At 32.4% G+C, this 23182-nt stretch overlaps 1 protein-coding gene across 1 annotated transcript in view; it reads right to left on the bottom strand.

The window, feature by feature from the left end:
* Positions 1–8717: 8717 nt before the first annotated feature.
* The window catches only part of LOC108685310 (interleukin-1 receptor accessory protein-like 1), a 250827-nt gene continuing 236362 nt past the window's right edge, over positions 8718–23182 (bottom strand). Inside the window, exons 6-7 of the mRNA XM_018190039.1 lie at positions 19937–20074; positions 8718–9335 (exon numbers count right to left, since the gene is read on the bottom strand). Coding sequence (XP_018045528.1) covers positions 8860–9335; positions 19937–20074 — 614 coding nt within the window. The 3' untranslated portion in view covers positions 8718–8859. The remainder of the gene's footprint in view (positions 9336–19936; positions 20075–23182) is intronic.

Genomic DNA, 23182 nt, shown 5'->3' with positions numbered 1-23182 from the left:
CATACATATATATATATATATATATTTCTTTTCTTCTACTTTCCTTTTTTAATTACATTGTTCTTTAATTACCTTAATGATAGCATACAGTCAACATATTACATCTTCGATCTTTAAAAACGAGGATCTCAATTATATGTATACATTACGGCGATGATAAGTCGATACATTCAGAGTTTATCGTCGATACAAAACGCGCTGTTTACTTACAAAGTAAGTTTCTTTTTTTTTTTACAAGGAGAGATGCGTAGATTTACATTACACATCAATCATAGGTCTCTCAAAGTCTTTATTTTTCATTCAGAAAAAGATACACAGCTTATACTAGAAACGCGGAATAAATAATAGTTACAAAACAAGAATCAAACATATGAATAGATAGAGTAATACAAATTGAAGACGGGAAAGAAAATACGATGTTCTAATTAAAAATATGTAAGTACACGCTACTGGACGCGGCTCGATACTTAGTTACTCAAATGCAAAGTTATTCATTTCAAAAGTATCCATCGGCGGAGAAATAAAACGGATAGAATCAATAAATAGAATTGTGCGATTAATCGTCAGAATCAATTGACTTCGACGATGAGAACCATTTATCGAAATTGCCCTGATGAAAATTTTTCTTGGAATTCTTCATAAATATAATTTTTCAGAATTTCTATACAAATTTCAGAATTTTTCAGAATTTCTACAGATTTTTAGAAAATTTCTCAGATTCTTTTTACACGAATTGGAATACTTTTTAGAAATGCTAAGAGAGAAATGCTCTATATTTAATTTTGAAATATTTTAAGATTTCTAAAATTTCTCATTCTGTAATTTCCGAAGGAAATTTGTGAAATCTTATAAAGTTTAAAACATTTTTTAGAAATTTTCATAAATTTAAAAATTCTGGAAAATTCTTAAAAATATTTTATGCAAAATTTTTAAAAATATTATGAAATACAGAATCTTTTTCATCAGGGCAAGAGAAACATATCGAAGCGTTCATTAAACCTAACACGAAGGGAAGTACAATAAACAAGATATGATAAACTAGAGTTATTTCTTTAAAAGCCCCTTACAGCTACCTGGTCGTCCTATAGAGGACCTCGCACAGCATATACAAGGAATTATCCTTAACGCCGCAACACATGCTCCGCTATAAACAGTTAGAATGTCTTACACGTGCCATTATTACTCGCACCATCAAGCAATCGACGCAGTCAGTCAGACACGCACAGTACATAAAAACATTTATCTAGAGTTATACGACCCCCAACTTCGTCTTCGTCGTCCTGTCGAGTAAGCTATCTATAATAAAAAGAAAAACGTTACGCAAGTCCCGCGCTATTTCTAGGACCTTAGAAAGAGACTTTATTGTCAAAATACAAAGACTAATCGAGTAAGAAAATCATTTGCTAATTCGCCTTATCGACAGTGAAAAACAATCGATAAAACCGGTAAGAAAAATTACAAAAAAAAAAAGAGAAACAAACGGCTTGCTTGCAAAAAGGTCTTGTTTTTGTGACAGATCGTATTAAAATATTCATATTAAAATATGTTAAATTCGTTTCATTCGTTATTACAATATATTCAATGGAAGGACAGTTTAACATAAAAATTGAAACGTCATAAAAATCTTTGAAATTTCTCGAAATCGGAATAGAAAATTAAATTATAAATAAATAAGAAATTCGACTAGAAATTTTAATTAAGTGTTTATTAATATTTCTGTTAATATTTAATATTCAAATCTATTGAATATTTCTGAGATTAAAAATTTTCTCTTGGAACTGATTTTAATAAACGATTTGATGTCTCGTGGTCAAAGCTCTCTTGGTTTCTCTCAGGATACCCTATAGATATTCGAGAGAACGATACACGCTCTACCTTCGGGAAATCAATTCGGAACTCCTTTCTTCCCCCTTCCCTCTTCGCGAAACAGGCCGTTCAAATATAGCTCTACATCTATATACTCTGCTTACTCGGCTCGCAGATTATCCTTTGCAATGATCCTTGCTGGTATCCTAGCGAGACGAGTACACTAGTGTGTCGTAATACTGACAGTAAAGAGAATAATCGCTATCAACGTTAAAAATTAAGCTCACCCCCTGCTCTTCCCCCTCCCTTCCCCCCTCCCCTACCACAGCTCGATCGTCTAAGTTATAATCACGATAATAACTACAGATAACACTTATCCTCTACCCTATCGTTATTGTTGTCGTCGCTCTCGTGTGCGGTACCATCTACGCGAAACATTCCTTCGGATTTTGTGGTCATAAATTAATCCCAAGGTAACCGAGGATAAATAAATAATGGTACTGCGTTGTCCTTTGGAGGACAGAAATCTCCAAATGGAGATAATGAGCTTCACCTTTCCTCTTCACAAAACGTACTTATATATTATGGATAAACAAATAGTTACAAATTCTAGCGATATTATTAGACACATCATATTTTTTATTCTTCTGAGTATCAAATATATGTTATAATCCATCTATTTTGTATGTGTTGTGCGATGGGTTGAAATATGTAAAAAAATAGTTGTCTATAAAATGATTGTATTTGTTTTAATTCATTCAATAACCATGAAAAAGCACAAACATGTTAGAAGCGACAGCAAGAAAAGAACATGTGTTTCTATTATATTTTATTTATTTATTCATCAAAGTATACTTTAATTAAAATTATTATTAGAATCAAAACATTAAGAGGCGCCAATGATAGCTTAACAGAATATTTAAAAACATATAGGTACCTTTTCATTTGATGAATACTATTAAAACTGTTTTTATTAATTAAGAATATATAAACAAAAGAGAAAATCTTACCATAAATATATAAAAATGAGAAGAATTGTTATTTTCGGTCAGTTGAGATGAGTCTACTAAAAAATCTCTGCGTCTAATAATACGGCCAGGAACTATAAATTATACATTAGATGAAAATGGAACGAACTCTGGTAAACGCGATGCGATATGTGAAATAGATAGAACAGGTCGATCAAATTCACGAGTTCGCGTTTGTAAATAAACTCGAAATTCCGATAATTAAACTCAAGCTTACAAATTTAAAGCCTCGATTCACAAATCCGTATCAGTTTTACGAAGAAGCCTCCGATCTTACAATTTTATATAAATAGGATCCGAGAAACATGGAGTTTCCGGAGGATTCGAAGGAAAATCGCGAATCGTCCCTGTCTCGCTGCCAGGAGATGAATTGCAACGATTACTGACGATTGTGCGCCCGAGGAGGTCCGGGACAATCTCGAGGAGTGTCCGTCATATATATAAAATAGTATAAAACGCTACATTAACGTACCGGAGACGGCCAATTGTATTCTGTTTATACCGAGCGTTAATGGAGGATTACCGTTATCGCCTGGAACAAGACTGAATTTCAGAAAGACATTAACGCTATTCCGCGATTGCGTAACCCTTTAACCGGTATTTTGCTTTCTCGAGATATAAGTCTCGAGATATATATTATAAAATATATAAATAAATACATGCTCGACATATGTCTCAATAATTAGACTTTGAGATTTGTAGGCGAATATTCATTTAGCACGTTATCTGCCCAGCGAATTTTTATCATATGCAATAGTATGTAAAAATATGATAATAATAGAAACAAAAAATTGTTAAAAATATTGTATAAAATTTATAAAATACAATAAAATAATCTATTATGTGACATGATTAAATAAAACTTCATTGTAATGGATAGTATAATTTTGTATACTTTTTATGTTATTATCTAATTTATATCATTCATAAGTTTAATTTGAATAATATTTATTTTTTACAAGCGTTTTAAAAAATTTCATTTCACCAACCAAGGTGCCATTGAAAAATTAGGCATTGGATGACTATTGTGGCAGTCAACGTACTAAATAGACGACGTATGCGTTTTGAATTCTTTTAGGTCCTCGAATGTCTTCGAATTAAATCCTTCAGAATTTTAGGAGCTTTTACCGGTTAAAAGATTGCCTTATTAAAACTTACACAAAGATGCGTACATATATAATATAAATAACGTAACTAGCTAAATAAATATAAATTTCCAATGTATGTACAAAGAACAGCCGCGAAAAGCACATTAAAAAAGGAAAGGACCGCCAGTGATAACGAAAACGCCGGTAATGAAGCCTATTATCACGCTCGCGAGAAGGAAGACTACGCAATTCCATCTCTCTGCTCTTTACCGTCCTTTGGAACGGTAGGAATGCTAGGATAACGAAATCGATCGTCGATTATGGAAAGCAAATAGGTTCCCTGCCGGAAGTATTTAAACTGTTTGCATAGAAGAAATTTTCGTAATACGTACATAGCGATATATTTTTTTAAATTTGGTCTCCTCATCCAATTAATTAAATGGCGAGGAATTTAAATCTATCCTATTGTTTATTGTGCAATTTTATCGCACTTTCGCTCTGGTTCAGAAGTTCACAAAAATTTTATATACGAAAAAATTATTAAAATCGTATCCTAAAATTCTTCTAGACACTTGGAATTTTTAGATTTTTAATTGTTTTTAATTTTTTACATATAATAGCTTTTACATATTATTATATAAATATCGGAGATTCTCCGGTTTTTAAATATTAATTTCGATGCTAATTGTTGAAACTTTTCTATAATAATCTACATAACGAAAATATATAGGGGAGACCGGGGCACCATGAGTCACAAAAATTCAAACTCTTAAAAGTATATCTAAATATAAAAATTTTTGTATCTTTTTTTTTTAATAATTAAAGCATAGTGCTTTGAAATTTAATAAGTATATTTAGTAAATATTTATTAGTTTTTAAGAAAAAAATATAAAAATAAATTTTTTAATAATATAAAGACTAAAATGTAAGGGGAAGTAGGAGTCAGCACGATACTCGGTACACAAGTATAATAATAGAAATGTTTATATGTTCATTATATATTTTTTAAGAAATGACTCAACTGCCTCATACCCGGGGCCATAAGGGGTGTCATAGTAGGATTACGCAAGAAATAACGGTGATAAAAGCTGAAAAGTATTTTCAATTAACTTATACATTCTTAGCATAGTCACTGATACAATAAATATAATTGCAACTAATAATTAATAAATAATACAATAGAAAATTATGAAAAAACAAATAAAAAATAATCATTAATATAAAATAAAAAATTGATAATTATAAAATAAATTTATTTGCTAGATAATAGAAATATAAATTACCCTTTTAGTATATATACTTTTTGTATTGTCGCGTTTCATCGTAAATATTTAATGTATGATTTATGGTACCTTAATTATATATTTAATTATACATTTAATAGAAAATAAATGTTAATAAAAATAAATGTTAAATTAGTACTTGTAACGTAATAAGATGAGAAAAGATACGCAAACCTTGCACCTTATCTTCATGTATCTTCTACTACAAAATCAATATTAAAACATTTTTATGCGATTAAAATGTTGCTATTGCATCACGAAAATCTTTAATGATCGATACTTTTCAATACTTTTCAATGAATTTAATCACTGCCATCTAGATAAGAATTATGGGCAACGAAGTGACAGTCATATAATATCAGTAGTGTCAATTTAAACATTCTAGATTATGTTGAACAATCGATGACCCATGATACTCCATGATCCATGGTGTCCCAGTTTCCCCTAGATTTTACGCCAAATATGTATATGTATATCTCTATCAAATACTATAAGAATTTACAATAAAAAACTATTAAAAACAGAAAATAAAAATAAGAATAAAAAATGCAAAAATAGAATAAAGTATTACTAAAAAAAAATAGAGTTAAAACCTTTTGCGAGACAGTTATATCTCACCTGCATTATTTGTAACAAAGTTAAAAGTTTAGTTAAAATTTTGTATAAAGACAAGAAAACTTTATAAAATTTTATTAATACTAATTATTATATATAAAATTTTAGTTTTCAAAAATTTATCTAAATTTAAGTTTTATTAAACTTTTTCGCAAAACTTAATTTTTATTATTTAATTTAATGTTTAATTTTTTAAATGAGTTATCTCTAAATTCAAAGATTATAGTAGATAAATGTAAGATTTAAAGAATCCAGAAATTCAAGATCTCTCTGATCGCTATACGTATTCTTCATACAGTTAATTCAACAAACAGATTATAGGGTTGTGCAAGGATCCTCGTCTTTTTAATTTTTTTCAAAAACTTTAACATATTTATTTATAACTTCATGGAGGCGTGCTGATAATGTTTCATTTCTCGCGCAAGAAAAATAAAAATTTCTAACTCAAAGAACCTAAGAATTCGACGGAATATAAAATTCTCTCTAAGAGACTTATGTCCGTTTCTACCAACTTAACTCAACTTCAATCTCGAACTTACTCTTCATCTAAAAGATAAAGAATTAGTTAAATCAAGATTAAAATTAAACTACATAAAAACGAACATTAAAGATTTAAAATTTGAGTTCAAGATTTTAAGATACAAAAAATCCGAATATACAAGATTAAAAAAAATCTTCTATTATATATCCTTTCAATCGTTTTTTATATTCTTAAAAATCCTTTCACGCAATGCATCGACCAATTATCGAAAGGAAATTATTCTTTTTTAAAATAAATATTTTAAAATAAATATTACAAATATTATAAAACTAAAACTTTTAATCATTACGTAGAAATGCATTTGCGTTCACAAAGAATCGAACTCATTTTCGCCGATCAGCACATTCATTAAAAGATCCTTCGTCTCTTCTGCCTCTGTACCGCTTCTGTCGCCGGAATATATTTTCCATTTCTTACATCTTAAAAATTCACTACTTCGATGATAAAAAAAGTTGTACAAAGGTCTTTACGCCTTTAACGCTTCCATCGAACTTATCACGAGCCGCGAACTTATCACGAGCAGCAATTCACGCTTCACGCCGCTGATTCGCACTGTCACGTTGATGCAGTTGAAAGCAGTTGCACCTTGCAATCTCCGTTTAGACGGTCCCCCTTACGTAATTGTATTCCATATACTGCCGACTGCAGAATGTTCGAGAGGCAGTTGAACAAACTTGTCGCGAAAAATCGCATATTTCGATAAAAGAGATTCTCGCGATTTTAACAAAATTCTTTTTCCTAATTCAAGATCGAGCTTCAACTGACGATCGAATTGAAGAGTTCATAATTTCAAGCTGAAAATTCGGAGAGAATCAAGCTTCAGAGGGAGGATCTAGAAAGATCTCGGGACTGTTTGATTCCATTTTGCGGTGCCGCGCGCCACAGCTTCTTTCCCCGTGTCGCGACGTCGCGATGTTAAATCGAATTTGCTTTCCAATCTCGACGCGATTCGCAAGAAAATCGATTGCAACGTGATAACGTCACAAAGTCACGACGTGCCTCCTTCGTGTTTTATAATTGGAATTTTCCCAAATCGAAGAAGACCGAGTACGCTTTTAAGGAAAAGACAGTTTTGCTGGAGTATTTAGAAATTGAACTAAAAATACAAATCTGAAAAATATACTCACTAAAATGTTAAGACTTTTTGCGATATTGCTTGAGATTTCTATGTAATTAGGTATTTTGATAGCCCAAATAAATTTATTTTCAGATATGTATTTATGATTAAAAAATCCTGCACAAATCATATGAAAAAAGTGACTTTAAATTGATTAAAATTGTGGTATTTTATGGGTTATGAAAAGCTAATTGAGTGTTTCTTCAGACAATCCATAAAAAATGGACAGATCAGGATTGTGACACCATCTAAAAGTCTCTATTTTGAGTTTAATTGAATTAAAAAGTATCTTTATCTGTTAAAATTTAAACTATTCACTTTTTGATAATTTAATGCTTTTAATGCACAGAATAATGAGACGAATGTAAAGAAAACACACAATTGTTTTCCAAAAAATTATTGCATACTTTTTGTAAAATTTTTTAAAAATAATTATTTTCTTTATCAGTTGATTCATAAAATAATAAACATATTAAGATACCAAAAAATAAATAATAGATAAAGATATTAAGTGAAAACGGACCGATGAAATTAAATACACATAAGTAACAACACCATATTCGGTCGAGACGGTTCTGCCTAATAATTTCTTGTAAATTTATACAATTTTCAATTTAAGTTAACTATGCGCTGATAAATTTGTTGATTTTGAAATACAATCTTGAACCAAAGCCGGAGCAATAATATTACAATAGATACAGTAGATAAGAATGATGCCGCAAACAAATCTGGTAATTTTTTTATGATTTTGCCTAAGAAAACTTTGATCAGCATTTCATAATCTATAAAATATCACAGTTCCAGCCAATTCAATCGAAACCACTTTTTCTGTGTGTCGTTTTTAGATACTTCAGCAATAGTATTCTACATTCCAATCTTAAGTTTCGCTTCGAACCTCGTGATCGAAACGCTCAAAAAAGAGCTGCGATTTTTTCGCTCTTATCAAAGACGTTCGTACTTCTCGTAGCGAGATTCTCGATTCGCAAGAATAAACAGAGGCCTTGAGACCTCCGCGTGAAATTAGAACCATCAGGATTGACGTTGCCTCGCAGCCTTCTTCAAAAATCGATATCACGAATGAAAGATTCCTCTCGCAAGATTCTCGAGAACGGAAGGGAGATCCTGAGACTTTTGAGGCTTCGCCGAAGTTCCAATCGCCGAAGTCAAAATCGCCTCGCAATTCTTCCGCCGGGTTGATCAAATCAAAAGCGAAAGCTTTCTCTCACGGGATCCTCGGGGTCAGGATCGCGCGGACGCGATTATGGGACCTCGAAACCCTCGCTTCGGGATTCGAAGATTGGCAATTGAATTGGTGTAAAAATCGACCGAGACACTGCTCTCACGGGAACCTCGGGTCGAGGATGAGCACGTAACAGTGCCTTTAGACGAGGACTTCCAGACTCTCGCGCGAACGTGCCTTTTGCTGTCCGCACTTGCCGTTGGCCTGCACTATCATTGCTACCGATTGGCAACCGGTCTCGGACGCCATCGGCCGCATCGCCGGCATCGCGAGCCTCAGTTTGTACCAGAACTTGCGACCACCACTGCCGAAGGCGATACCATTGCCGCCACTGCCACCGCCGCCGCCGCCACCATCCTGCCAAGACAAGATCGTCAGCCGATCGAAAGAGATATTGTCGGCGTCGCGACGATCCCGCCGCGATCGCTTTGCGATTGTCGCTGTTGTACTCGGCAGTCTCTTCAATGTGACGACGATCACTCGGACTGGAAGCGACGACAACTGTTTCAACACCGCACCGACGCTTGCATCTGTCCAGATATTGTCCAGGGAAGCGGGACTGAGCACAACGATGATTCGTCGAGCCGTGTTAGCGTGAGGACTGATTTCCAGGCTCCCTGCGAAATGTCAGAAGGTATTAGAATTTACCAAAGAAATTTAAATAAATATCAACAAATACAATTTAAATAAATTTAGTTTTAACTTAGAAATATAAGGAATTCAGTTTCAGCAATCTTGGCCTTGTTATACAGTGCCATAAAAATTCATCCACATAAAGTCTATCAAATGATGATGTAAAAAATTAAGACATTATACAACAGTAATTTTATTATTCTTTTATGCAGTATATTTTAAAATATTATATATATATTAACACTAATTGCAAAAGATTTCTAAATTATTTTTAATTTTAGATGTATTCTGTAGAATGTCGAACATTGATAGTATAATCAACAAATTTCAAGAATTCGCTTAGAGAATACAGATATTGATTTATGGCGTTTGCTATAAGTGTATGTTGCCAGCCTATCTCTATAGATAGAAATAGGCTGGCAAAAGCTTTATAAATAATTTTTAATTTTATATGCCAAAAGATATATAAATTTTTGGAATTTATCGATTACACTATCAATGTTCTATGAAATAAAGACGATATATTTTATTGGCATGTAAAATTAAAAATAATTTACAAAGCTTTTGTAATTAGCGTTAGTATGTTTCTAAGTATCCTAAAATATATAAAAGAATAACATAATTGCTATTTTATAATGTTCCAATTTTTTACACGACTATACAATAAAATTTACTAATGTACGAACTTTCATGAACGGTATATTATATTGTGATTAATGTTATCATCCCTGAATAATCAAAAACTCTTATTCATCACTCGATGTTTATAAAAAAGTCACTAACAGGTGCAATAAATCATACGAAATGTGTTTAATGTTATAAATTGGACTTTACTTACAATTAACATAAATATTATATTTACATATTATTTACATATTTGCATATTTAAATGCTTGAACGAGAAAGAGACTTTACTTTTCCTCCTACATCCTATAGTGAGAGAAAAATTTGGTATTTTTATATAACTATAATTACGTATTACTATAATTATAATTATTACTACTATAATATCAGTAAAGATAAATATACGTATAGTTTTATCAACAAATAGTTGATAATCGAAAACAAATGGTTGTTCCAAAAAATAATTAAATTATAACAATTATAACGCACGCACGCACACACATGTATATTTGTTGATAGAACTATACATATACATAGTTACTTATTTCTAATGTTGTAGCAGTAATAATCATTATAATAACATGTATTTTGTATAATAACAATTGTTACTGATACTTTCTCCCAATGTAAACAATTTATAACTTAACCTAATCCAAAAAATCTGATTTTAGTGCCAAATTAGAAATAGATTTGTGTTAGATTAGGTTTTCTAGGAATGCAGGGGAAATTAAGGCAAACCATGCAAATAAATTCTTATGAAAATAAGGAAATAGAAAATCAAATATTTTATCATTATGATATAATTTATGAAAAAAATCAAAAAATTTTTTAAATTCTATCTTTTATATAAGAAATATAATATTAATCTGAAAAATAGAAATGATCAGTAATAATCGCTTGATACTTCTGTAATAAGAATTCAAGAGAAATCGTGTTGAAAGATTTAAAACTGGGATTTAAGAACAAGAATTTTAATTCGCGACTTTCAGAAAATTCTTGCGTTTTTACAATTAAGTTTTCTTTTAACTTTCTCAAGGCTGAAGAAAAATTGCGTTGCATTGGAAGATTTAAACTAAGATTTAAAAATAAAAATTTTAATTCACGAGCTTCAGAAGAAGTCAAAAGACTAAATTAATATTAATGATTAAGATAACCTCGATTTTCTAGATTCTAATTTTTCTAAATTTTTAATCTTGCGTTTTTCTTTATTATATAATTAAATTTTCTTTAAGAAATGAAAAGAGATCGCGTCGCATCAAAACTATTTAAGAATAAACATTTTAATTTGCCAGCTTCAGAAGAATGCAAAGAAGAAATTTTAATTTTCAATCTTTTAAAAAATCTTTTAATAAATAAGAAAATCGTCTCAAATCCTTTAGAATCGTTTTTCTTTGTCTAGACAACTCAATTATATTTCTCCAAGTTAAGAGATTGCTTGATGATTTTTTAATAATGAGACGTTTGAGAATCACGCGTTATCGTATTGTTACTATCGAAAGCGCGTGGATAAATCTCAATTTTCGCTAGAAATGTCGCGCTATTTTTTTATCCCCCATGGAACATTCGCGGTGTCCGATTACAGAGTCAACTCGGGCGGGGCATTGCGCTGAATTTTGCACGTATACACTCTTTCCCAGAGGTATTCTGGAGTCTGGAAATATTGTTCGCCGATAGAGCGGACGGTTGGATTTCACGGACGATAAAGTGAAAGCAAACCAGCGCGGTGGCATGGCGCGAGCAATAAAAAGCCGGGGGTTCCCTCTGCCATCCGGGATAATGTATGAGTTACCGCGCGCCACCGTGTATATCCGGCCTTGATGCACAGGCGAGTGTGAGCTTAGCAAAAACTGATCGACCGAATAGATGCCGGCGTTACGGCCCGTTGTTTCCAGGAAAACTTCGTTAACTCCGAATGAAACGAAGGTGTGCGTTGTGTGTACACATGAGTTTCTAGCTATTGTATGTGTGCGAATGGGCAGGGTTCGATTAAAATCGGTCAGAAACTGTTGAGAAAATGGTGAGGAAAATGGGGAGAATGGAGATGATCTCTGACAGACAGCTGTCGAGAAGGTGAAATTTTGCTCCTACTTCGAACTTTAGTTTTAGGACGTAGATTCTAAAGATTTGTAATTAGGATGTATGTAGACTCTAGAGATTTATAATAGGTTCTAATCTAATAAATTGAGCTCCTATTGAGCCTAATTGAACCTGTAAATGGCAGTTATTGCAAAATTTCTTATTATTTTTAGGTTCAAAAGAAGTTTTCTAAATAGAAGCTGTAGATTAAGTAATATTAAAAGAGGCTCTATTTAATTGTATAAATATCAAAACAGATTTATAAGATTTAATTGAGGTTGAAAGTAGAACTAAAATGTCAGGGCGTTTCATTCAATTGTTCAACTAAAGAGAGATTCTTGAAAGAGAACAGCATAATTTGGTCTTTGTGCGATGTACAAGCAATTTTTTTACACGGAAATGAACATGTCGCATTGAAAGATTCAAGCTAAAATTTTAGAATACAAATTTTATTTCGCGAGCTTCAAAAAAATTCAGGAAAGAAAATTTTAATTTTCAGAGCTTTTTAAAAATTTTTTTATAAAGATAAAAAAGTCGTTTCAAATCCTTTAGAATTTTGTTGAAGTGTCTACATTCAGAGAAAAGGCATAGTAATGGCAAGTAATAGAAGTGATAGAGATATTCGAATCGATTTGCAAATTATAGTTTTCGTGAAGCCGCGGAACAAGTTAACGTAAACCGTAACAATAATCCCTATTACAGCGGGAACTCGCAAAGGGAGTTACTCGATCGTGAATGGGATTCCAATTGGGTATAGTTGCATACGCATTCCGAGTTTCATCAAAATTCTAATTTCCGAGGTCAACAAAGATCCTATAGTAAGTGTTGAGATTAATCGAACTGAGGATGAAGGGTCCAGGACTTCGAAAGTTGATTGGCTCATCATCGTCACTCGTGGACAGCGTGAAGGCAAAACTCTGCCTCTCTTCAGGACGCGTACCAGGAGAAAATCACGAATCCCCTGCGGATATGCGAAATCCCAGTCGCTTTGATAGCGGAACTTTGTTCATTGACTATCAAACGTCGGGCCGACCAACTAATCAGACCGCCGTTCTGCCAAAGTTCACGTGTTAAACCCCGGGGTACCTCTTTCACTACCCTGAAGCAATTCGACGGCGGCCATCATGCGCAGGCCGGACGTAAATTCATAAGCCATGTAATCGGGATATCGTAATTAGTAGAGTACACATAGTGTGTACGATACAAGATCGGGGAATCAGCGTTTGACCCGCATATGTTATACGTTACCTGATCGCGCACCTCATTGGAGAACGATAGAATGCACTCCATGCTCTCCGTGCAATCGGCTTAAAGCAGTAAGGTAACGAGCGTATCGGCTAATCGGACGATTGTAATCAGCCTGCTAATGTTGTCTGAGAGCGAAGTGCGCAATCTAAGAGAACTACGAGCTGATTGAATCGTAGCATATTCGATGCATATACAGAATGCGTGTACTCTATAAACTGTATAGAACGATTGACTTAGAATGAAGCAATATTAAGTAATTAGAAAAAATTACCGACTATATAATCATTTATTACTTGATGTCTTAGATGTCTTGTAAGACTTTTCCTTCGCTTTATGGTGATATTCTGTAATTCCAGATTTTTTTCAACAGTTTAAATTGCGATCATACATCGAATAAGTTTTTTTATTTAATAAAATATCTCTTCTAATTTAAAATATAATATATCTTTGTTGCTTTGTAAATAAATTTAACAACTAAATCCAAAGATACAAGGTGATCTATTTTAATCAACTCACTAGAATATTTCAAAATTCTTAAGTTTAAGACAAAAATGTTTCTAACAAAAGTTACTAGAAGTGAAAAATGATGAACTGACTGATCTTAAGATGTCCTTATAAAATTAAATCAAGATCACTTAAAATTTCTTAAATACAAACCTCCATTTTTATTGCATATTTTTGTAGTATATTGATGTCGAGATGTTTTTAAAATATTGGTTATAAATTCTTTTTCAATAAGAATTTTTTAAATTATGAGTCCTCAGAGTTTAAATATAGCCGACATTAACGATCTTGTATCTTTAGATTGATAATTAGTTTGTTTTATTCGTCAGATTTAATCCGGTTGTTAAATTATATTGATAATAAGATTCTTAAGATTCTTGTCTACTCATTGCATCTTGGATTGTGACGTCAGAAGCGAGAAAATACAAAAAGAAATTTTTGCAAATTATATTAAAATGTAAATATTTTTAATAAAATAATATTTACAATCGAATAGATTTATACGATATACCGAAAATTCTCCTTGCATTCCAGTAATCTCAATAAATATATCTAATGTAGATATTTGGAATCGAATTGTGTCTAACCAAATAACAAGCTAGAGGTAGATCAGGGCGAATCGGTTCATTTTTTTTTCATAGGTAAAAAAATAATAAATTAATTCTGTTATTAAGTTTTACTATAAATTTGTAATCTCTACATCTTTGGCTTCAGCTTTATATAATATAAATAATATATAAACATATTTTTTATTGCATAACGCAAAAATAAAAAATAAGCAATTATCCAATTCGCCCCAAAAGGGGTTATATTGGTTATATAAAAATAAAAATAGTTTACTTAAAATAAATTACAAGTAAATGATCCTTTTCTTTTAGCACAGCTTTCGCTCATCATTCTTCACATTTGTTGCATTGAATCTTCGACAGGTGGATAAACAAATTTTTTAGTGCAATAAATGCAATACCAATTCCTATATAAATTAAGTTTACTCTCTTAATATTCAGTTTTACTCTTAATTTCATGATCTGAATCATCCCGAAAGTTATCTGATTAATCCCGAATTGAATATGTTAACTTCATAAACTACATTAATTTTCTCAAAATCATCTTAATGATATTAGTAAACTATTTACTAGATTGATTTAGAAAACTATACATTGCAAAAATCATTATAATTTCACACATTTCAACATACCTTTTCGTTATGAACTCACAAAATCGAGATCGTGACTTTATATGAGAGTCGAAATTTCTTCATGCCATTCGCGACCTTTGCGTTTATATCGTCCATTGACATTGAATCACACACAATATAAAATTATTATCTGTTGTGTTCGCTGTAGGAGCGCACGAAAGTAACTAGCATGATAAAATAGATTGCATGAAAGAAAAGTAATGATAATTGTCTCAAAGCTTATAATGATCCGATTCGCCCTGGTCTACTTTATATGATAGTTGTTGAAGTGAAATAAATATGATTTCATTTTATTCTGAAATAAAAAAAGAAGTATATTTTACAAGTATATTCAATCGCACGTATTGTTTTATTAAAAAATATTTCTACTCCATTGTATTTTACAAGAATTTTTATTATACAAGATCTGATAAACCTCCCTTATTTTAAAATGATGAGAAGTAAAAACAAATACACAATCATATTTTTAACTTTTTTATTGTAAAAAATAACTAAAAAAATTTCTTGCAAAAAATTATCAGACACATCATGTTATCAGTTGTTTTTAATGGCATGATAAATATCGAGTATTTTATTTCAAGAGCTGCAGCTTGTCTTTAGTTGTGGCGACCAAAATTCGATAGCATAAGACATTCATGTTTAGTACCTTGGTGAAAAATTGTGACCATAATATGTTTTCCATAAGAAGAAATCCAAGAGATTCTTAATATTAATATTGAAATCTAAATTTAATATTAAAATTCTTCATGTAAATCCTGTATGTTTTCTCGCTTCTGATGTCATCAATCTAAATGTTCGTAATGAATAGTCAAGAACCTTAAGAGGGAAGAGATTTGTATGGTCAATTTGAAAATCGCGAATTTATTTCAGATAAAGAAATAAGTAGATAATTCTCCGTTTAGGTGTTATTTCCCATTATGTTTGAGATGTGAAAAGTGTTAATTTGATATAAAATTTATTAAAAATATACGTGTTGTCCATGTCTTTAAAATCATTTTTTTTGTCTAATTTTTTTCAGAATACTGTTCTACAGATTAAACATAAAATTTAATATTAGGAAAATATTATTTACAAAATGATAACATTAATATAAAATTCTAATTTTTGCGTATAAAAATTGATGCTGATTTATGTTGTTACATTTTATGTAAATAGATCTAATTAGATCTTAGATAGATGTAATTAGATCTTCATCGTAGATAATTTTGAAAAAAGATAATTATCTAGATAATTTAGAAAAAAGATAATACTTTTTGATCTAAGATAAATGAAGATAATACATATTCTAGTAAAGCCATTTCATCTACATAATTTTAATTATTTAGATAATTTCATCTAGATAGCAGCAAACACTGCTTAAAGATTACCAAGATATTCATCAACGAAATTTATTCATGAATTTTTTGATAACTTTTTATTTTTAGGTAACTATATTATGGAAAGGGGCCGTAGTGATTTGCGTTACACTTCTTTCTGTGCACGGAACCTCTCGGTAGGACCTACATCTATCCCTCACCAACTTCGTGACTCGAAAATATATATTGTAGTTGTACACATGGGATCTTCGCGTGCCTAATTCGATTGCAACTGCTGCCATGAAGACAAATGAGACACTGCACGGCCGAGAATGCGGCGAACTTCCTAATTCAATTTGCCAAGTTGCCGTGATTCCCACGATTCACCATAGGATTCCTATCACTTTCGATTGTACTACAAGGACCACCTTCTCCTTTTCGCGCGTTCCTTATATGAGGATAACGATTCCATGACCGTGGCGGGCGATTCTTCCGTAATCAAGCTGCCGAGTTGCAAATCTTCTTTATGCTGAAATAAATTGCCCCAACAAATGCCCGTACATTACCACGTGGTAGCAAAATCGTCGAGCCATCGCATGAGAAGCAAAAAAAAAGAGACTAAGGGAAGTAGAGAAAGAGAAATTGCCTTACATTGTTATCCACATAGTTTCGATATTACAATTGGACTAGCAGTAACAGAACAAAAGGAGAGAGAACGACCCGTATTTTGCTAGCTTCCCTGTTCCAACGCGAAATTCAATCCAATTGCGTGCCTTTGCGGTTTAAGGATCTACGCACACGTAATTGGGTATTTTCATGTAATTCTAGGAATTTCAAGAAATAGAGATTTCGCGCAAGAATATTGCGACTTCTTTCAAAGCTCTTGAAAGCTGATATTATAAAATAATAAAAGAGAAAATATTTAAATTAAATTAAAAAAAAAGTATTAAAATAATCAATATTAATTACTTTATACTCTTAAAATTTTCATATTAAAATAGATTTTGACATTTGACATTTCCGATGTAGTAATCAACATTCTGCGATTCTAAATTTTGAATTTAAATTAAATTCCTTTTACGTTGTTTGCATCTCGTAATTCGATAATGTTTCAAAATCTATTATATTTTAATTCAATTTCATTTTAGTGGGGCATATTTGCCAAATTAAAATTGTAAAGAAATTTTTCAGTAATTGAGAAAAATATTTTAACTGTACTTTATATATATAATTGCGTTTGTAAAAATGCACAATTATTTCTAAATTATAATTATATATAGAAGAATTATATATACTAGAATTCTAATTATATATAGAAGTATTACGAGACATTAAGTATTATGTAGTAGGGCTAAATTAAAAATTTTTAAGTCAAATAGTTTTTGGGATGCATGCATATAAATTGATTTTTCGGAAATATTCGTTGAACATTTGAAAATAATCGCACTTGTCTTGATTCTTCAATATGCTGCCAGTTACATTCATTATATTCTTGAAAGAAAATAAATTTAAAAAATGTTTACATCTCAAATTGGATTTATCTAATATTTGACAAATATAATTTTGGAATATTATTCTGAGAAAATTGTTGTTATAGCAAATCATATGAATACAATTATTGTAAAATTATCAATTTCTAATGATACATCTGTGCAATGTTTTCCCTGTGGGGACTAAAAATAATGACAATTGCAACTCCATAATGCTTTTAAATTTAAAAAAAATTATATTGAAATAATTATTGCACTTTGCGATTCAATAATGTTATATAATCTAGTTTAATTTGATTTTATATAAATAATGATTTCCTTTTCACCGATAATTCCCTCCTCTCGCAATATATCATGTTCGATTTTTAGCTTAATTTGCATATCCAAATTTTTAATTAAATCGCCCACAAAATGTGCGCCTCTCGAACTCCGCTTCATCTCTCGACGAAACCGCGATCGATAACACCCTTGGCTGTATTATCCCGGAAGGCTAATCCGATTTCCGCCTCGTGATCCAAGCAAAAAGGGCTGCTTTTATTTAGCTCTAATTCATAAGCTTCGCGTCCACATAAAGTTATTTCGAACCGCAATTCGTGGTCTACATTCGCTGTCGTTGAATATATATCCACCCCCTCAGCCTGTCGTATATATATACATCTGTATCCCTTGCTTATATTCGCGACATGTAGGCTGCATCGCCGCGGGATGCGCTGCAAAGTAAACCCCGTAGAGAGCCCCCATCGCACGACATTCCTGTTTTTCTCCTTCTGCCTTTTTTCTCCCTTTCCTTTCTTTCTGTCTCTTCGTTCTTTGTTTTTAAAAGAGTCCTCATTCCTTATGTAACACGATAAGGATCTTTTTCATGTCGTTGCTACTGAATTGTACATACTCGGTGTCGCGAACGAAACGCATCCGACACTCCATTCTCTCTTATCCGAATCGAAATTTTAGTCCTACTGTGAATCTCTTTCAATCTCAATTGAGGGGATGAGCGGAATAAAGGCCTAATTACAAAATCTTGATATTAATAAAAGTTAAAATAACTTGCTACTTTTTTTTATTATACACAAATGGATACAATATTAAATGAATTTATGTATTGTCTTTAAGAAGTTGCATGTTATAAATCTTTTCTATTACGATCAATATTACATGAAAAAGCTAATTGCCGGAAAAAGGGCCTTCAAAGTAGAATTATGCCTTTATTCCGCACATCCTCTCAATTAAACCTTGTAAACCTGTTTTGATACTTGAACAATCAAATAGGATCTCTTTTAATATTATTTAATCCACAGCTTTTATTTAGAAAACTTCTTTTGAACCTAAAAATAGGAAATTTTCTGATAACTGCCATTTACAAAGTCAACGTAGGAGCTTAATTTATTAGAATCTATTTTAAATCTTTAGAGCCTACATACGTTCTAATTATAAATCTTTAGTCTACATAAACTAAAGTTCTTAAAACTAAAGTTCAAAGTAGAAACAAAAAATTTCGACTGAGTTTTTTTCTTTCTTCCTCTATATTTAGCTTTTTCTCTTCTTCTTGCAATGTTTGCGGAGAAAAATCTCGAAAGAGATTCGGAACTTTGCGTGAACGATTTTTTTACTGCGATTCTAGAAGTGAGATGACTTCTTTGAAAGATATAAAATAATTTAAAGAAACACTGAAAGAACGATTTTAACCATAAGTTTGAATGTTCTGGATAATTATGTTGATAGTTCAACAAAATTATTTTCAGATTTGTATTTAGCTAAATTTTTAGAAATTAAAATATAATAATAAACAAATATAAATTATTTACATTTGTTTATTATTAATGTAGCCTTAAGATCTTGGCGTAACCCTATCTTTTGTTATTTTAATTTTTAAATGAATTGAGCCTTTTGTTATTTAGTTGATTTTTAGATACTCCAGAGAAATCATCCTTTCCGTAAAACTTTTTTCTAATATCCTTGAAAATGCCACGAATATAGTTGAGGAAAAAATTGAGGAATAACTCGAGGGATTGAGGAGAAAGGAGGTACCTTCCGAAGTGGCACTCTCGTATTCCGCGGGTACACCGTAGCTGTCGCTGTGACTACGTAATTATCCAGTGAGAGACAGAGGTCGTCGCTGCTAATTAACGCTAGTAGTGGCCGTGAGTACTTACAATTGTGATTCAGCTGAGACAACTCCAGCGCCGCGCACTTGTACCGATGCCTAGACTCCAACGTGGGTATCACAATACCGATCACCAGACTCGAGTCCTTCTCGTGGTAGCACACCAGGGCGTCGCATTCCTTCCCGTCTGCAATGCATAGTCATGTGGTTTCGTGATTACTCGTGCTTCTTCGCTCTGTCAACTGAGCCAAACTGAACCAAACGGACCAACCAAACGAGAAGCAAACAGGGTCGTAACAGTTAATTCAGCTCTTGGACAGACGAAAGAATGGTTTACAGTACCTCTCAGTTTACCTTTTCTTTAATTCTTTTACATAATTATTATAGGATCTTAAAGGAAGAGGACAGAAGGTTGTATGGTTAAACTGAAAGTAAAATCTGCGAATTTATTTCAGGAAATGGACACATTTTTTTCGTTTCAAATATTATTTACTATATTTAGCATGTAGAAAATTAACTTGTAATAACTTATTATACATAGAAATGTAGATATATAAGACACAATATTTTTAGAATGTTACATAAATAAAAAGAGTAAATAATATTCATAATATAACATTCTGCGAATACTTTATATTTATAGGACAGATTTGAAAATTTGATATAGTTACTAAATATTGAGTGAAGTAGTTTCAACTAAATGTTGAGGTAATATAACTAAATATAACTTTACCTTTACAAATATTTAGTATCACCAAACGTGGATGCTTTCCAGCAAGAGACACAGAGGACATAGTAACATAGTGAATTGTTATATCCTCGTTGTTTGCTAATGTTAAACAAAGATAACATGATCACCGTGTCACATTGTGTCGCTTGTTGGAAAGCACCAGGAAAGCAACAGTAATATTTAATTACTTTATATTGAGTCATGAAATAATATTTATGTTACCTTAACATTAGTTGAAATTATTTCACTTAATATTTGATAGCTGTAACTAGACTTCTTTTTCAGTGTAGTTTCATAAGAAGATAGTTCATAAGAATTCCTTACTGTTCGAGTTCTTTCACAAGTTTAAGGGTTGAGTTAACAAATCTCTCGGAAAACAAGATATGAAAACAAGATGCAACAAATATCGAAATCTCTAGATCGATATCTGATCCTCGATCGATCATCGAATCTTCCAAATCCGATGGGACAATTTCAGAAAGACAGATCCACCGATAGGTTTTAGCGCAGATCGGACAAACTTCGGGGCAGATTAAATAGCTTTTCGATAAGGGACGCGAACTGAACTTCCCGAGGGGGAGGGGGGGAAGATTTGCGTCTCTTATGAATATAAAACAGATATTTGGCGCACCTCCGCGAGCCGTGCGATTCGAGAACGAGTTTAAGTAGAACAGGATGATGAGGCGGGAGATAGGGGGTTGAAGGAGGGCGTAATAATTCGCGCATTATCGCTTCCGTTTACTCGAAATTTATTCCCGCGTAGTCTGGAACAGCGCGTAACCGTTCACTCGAGAAATAGATTAAATCGTTATCGCCCCTGCGCCATTATGCGCGCAAAATGTCCCATAGAGGTAAATAATGCGTGCCATAATGGCGACGTCGCTTATATGATGGCCGCAAAAGGGGAGCGATGGCGGTTAAGGAAATCGGTTATGACGTCGCCTTTTAGTTTTACCGTAATTCTAACGTTTATTTATCGGATCGCACGTTCGCGGAATATAGAGGTCTTGAAGGAAAATAGCGGATGCGTAAAAGCGACGACAATGTAAGACCGAGATCGTTTAAATAATTGTTAAATGTCGCTAATAAAATTTGGCTAAGAAAAATGAACGTAACGTTAATTTTCGTAATTAATGATGGAGGAATTTGCACGTTTAAGAAATTAGCGGGACTTTTTGATATCCAACAATAATGCGTATTTCATCGCGAGATAATCAAGTTTTTCGAATAATTCAAAAGTGCAGCTTGAAAATCTAAATTTAAAACGCAACAAATATTTACCAAATAAATTTCGTCCTTACATATTCATCCTGCTAGCGGGATCAATACAGTTTTTTTCGTCACCGTAAATAATTCTATACGGATATATTCATATTGATTATGGTGTATTTTTTTACAAATTATTTTCAAGGCCACTTTTAGTTTCTTTCCCTCATATAGAATTGTATCGCCTCTTTCTTATTTTTTAAATATAATAAAATACATACATTCGAGACAATTTATCACAAATTAATAATAATTATTATTTTACTGGTTTTCTGAATTAAATTATTCAAAGCATTTGTAAAAATCGACAATTAAATAAGTTTTATGGAAACATACACAGAAAAATATTGTTGAAGTATCTAAAAATTTCGTTGGATACAAATCTGAAAATAATTTATTGGACTATCAAAATAATTACGTAGAAAATTCAAGCAAAAAGTTTTGACATTCTAACCAGTTTGAGCGTCCTACATAATTATTTTGATAAAATTATTTTCACATCGACATCCAGCTAAATTTTTAGATACTTCAGCAAAACCGTTCTTTTTATGTATATCTAACATTTCCGTTCTAAATCACGTAATTTTTACATTTGTCCATGTAATTGTACATACTTTTCTTAGTCTCAGTCGGTAAACCAACTGAATCGAAGAGACCCACAGCGAGTCTCTCTCTTCTCCTCTGCGTGAAAGTATCCCCAGCCGACGGAAACGTCGCGTTGTTGTGCTCGATTTCTCACGAACGAACAAATGTCCCACGACATCGCCGCCTTATACGGGGACGCGGAGAGAGAAAATTACAACGATTACCGGCGGATTCTCAGAACACGCAGCGCGCGAGACGACGTCGCCCGTCGCCATTAGCGCGATCCGCGACGGCGTGCTCGTTTTCTCCTGGTTGGCCAGCGAGATCCTCGGCACGACGGTATCATCTATGTCGGACCGACCGCGAAGCAGCCGGCTAATGATATCTCGTTGCATGGCTAATGCCGCAAATTGCCGGCCTGGCCGTAATTGGGCCCGACGCAACGCTGCTGCAGCTCGGCGACGACGCTGCTCTCTTCATCGGCGCGTGAGGATAAACGACGTCGAGCGGGAGAAACTGTCTCGAAGATTTAGGTCGGAATGACATGTTTTTTAGTCGCCTCTATCCTGTGACGTTTATTTGAAATTCTAGAATGGAAACCGAAGAAAATCCGAGCAGGATGAGACCTGAGAGAAATGATTTTGTTATAGGAACAAATCAAGGGAAAAGCAAATGTGATATTTGTTAAAAAAAACTGATCAATTTGTTTACGAT

The sequence above is a fragment of the Atta colombica genome, unplaced genomic scaffold (assembly GCF_001594045.1).
Source record: "Atta colombica isolate Treedump-2 unplaced genomic scaffold, Acol1.0 scaffold150, whole genome shotgun sequence".
In the NCBI taxonomy this organism is placed as follows: domain Eukaryota; kingdom Metazoa; phylum Arthropoda; class Insecta; order Hymenoptera; family Formicidae; genus Atta; species Atta colombica.
This window is presented reverse-complemented; position numbering and strand designations above follow the sequence as displayed.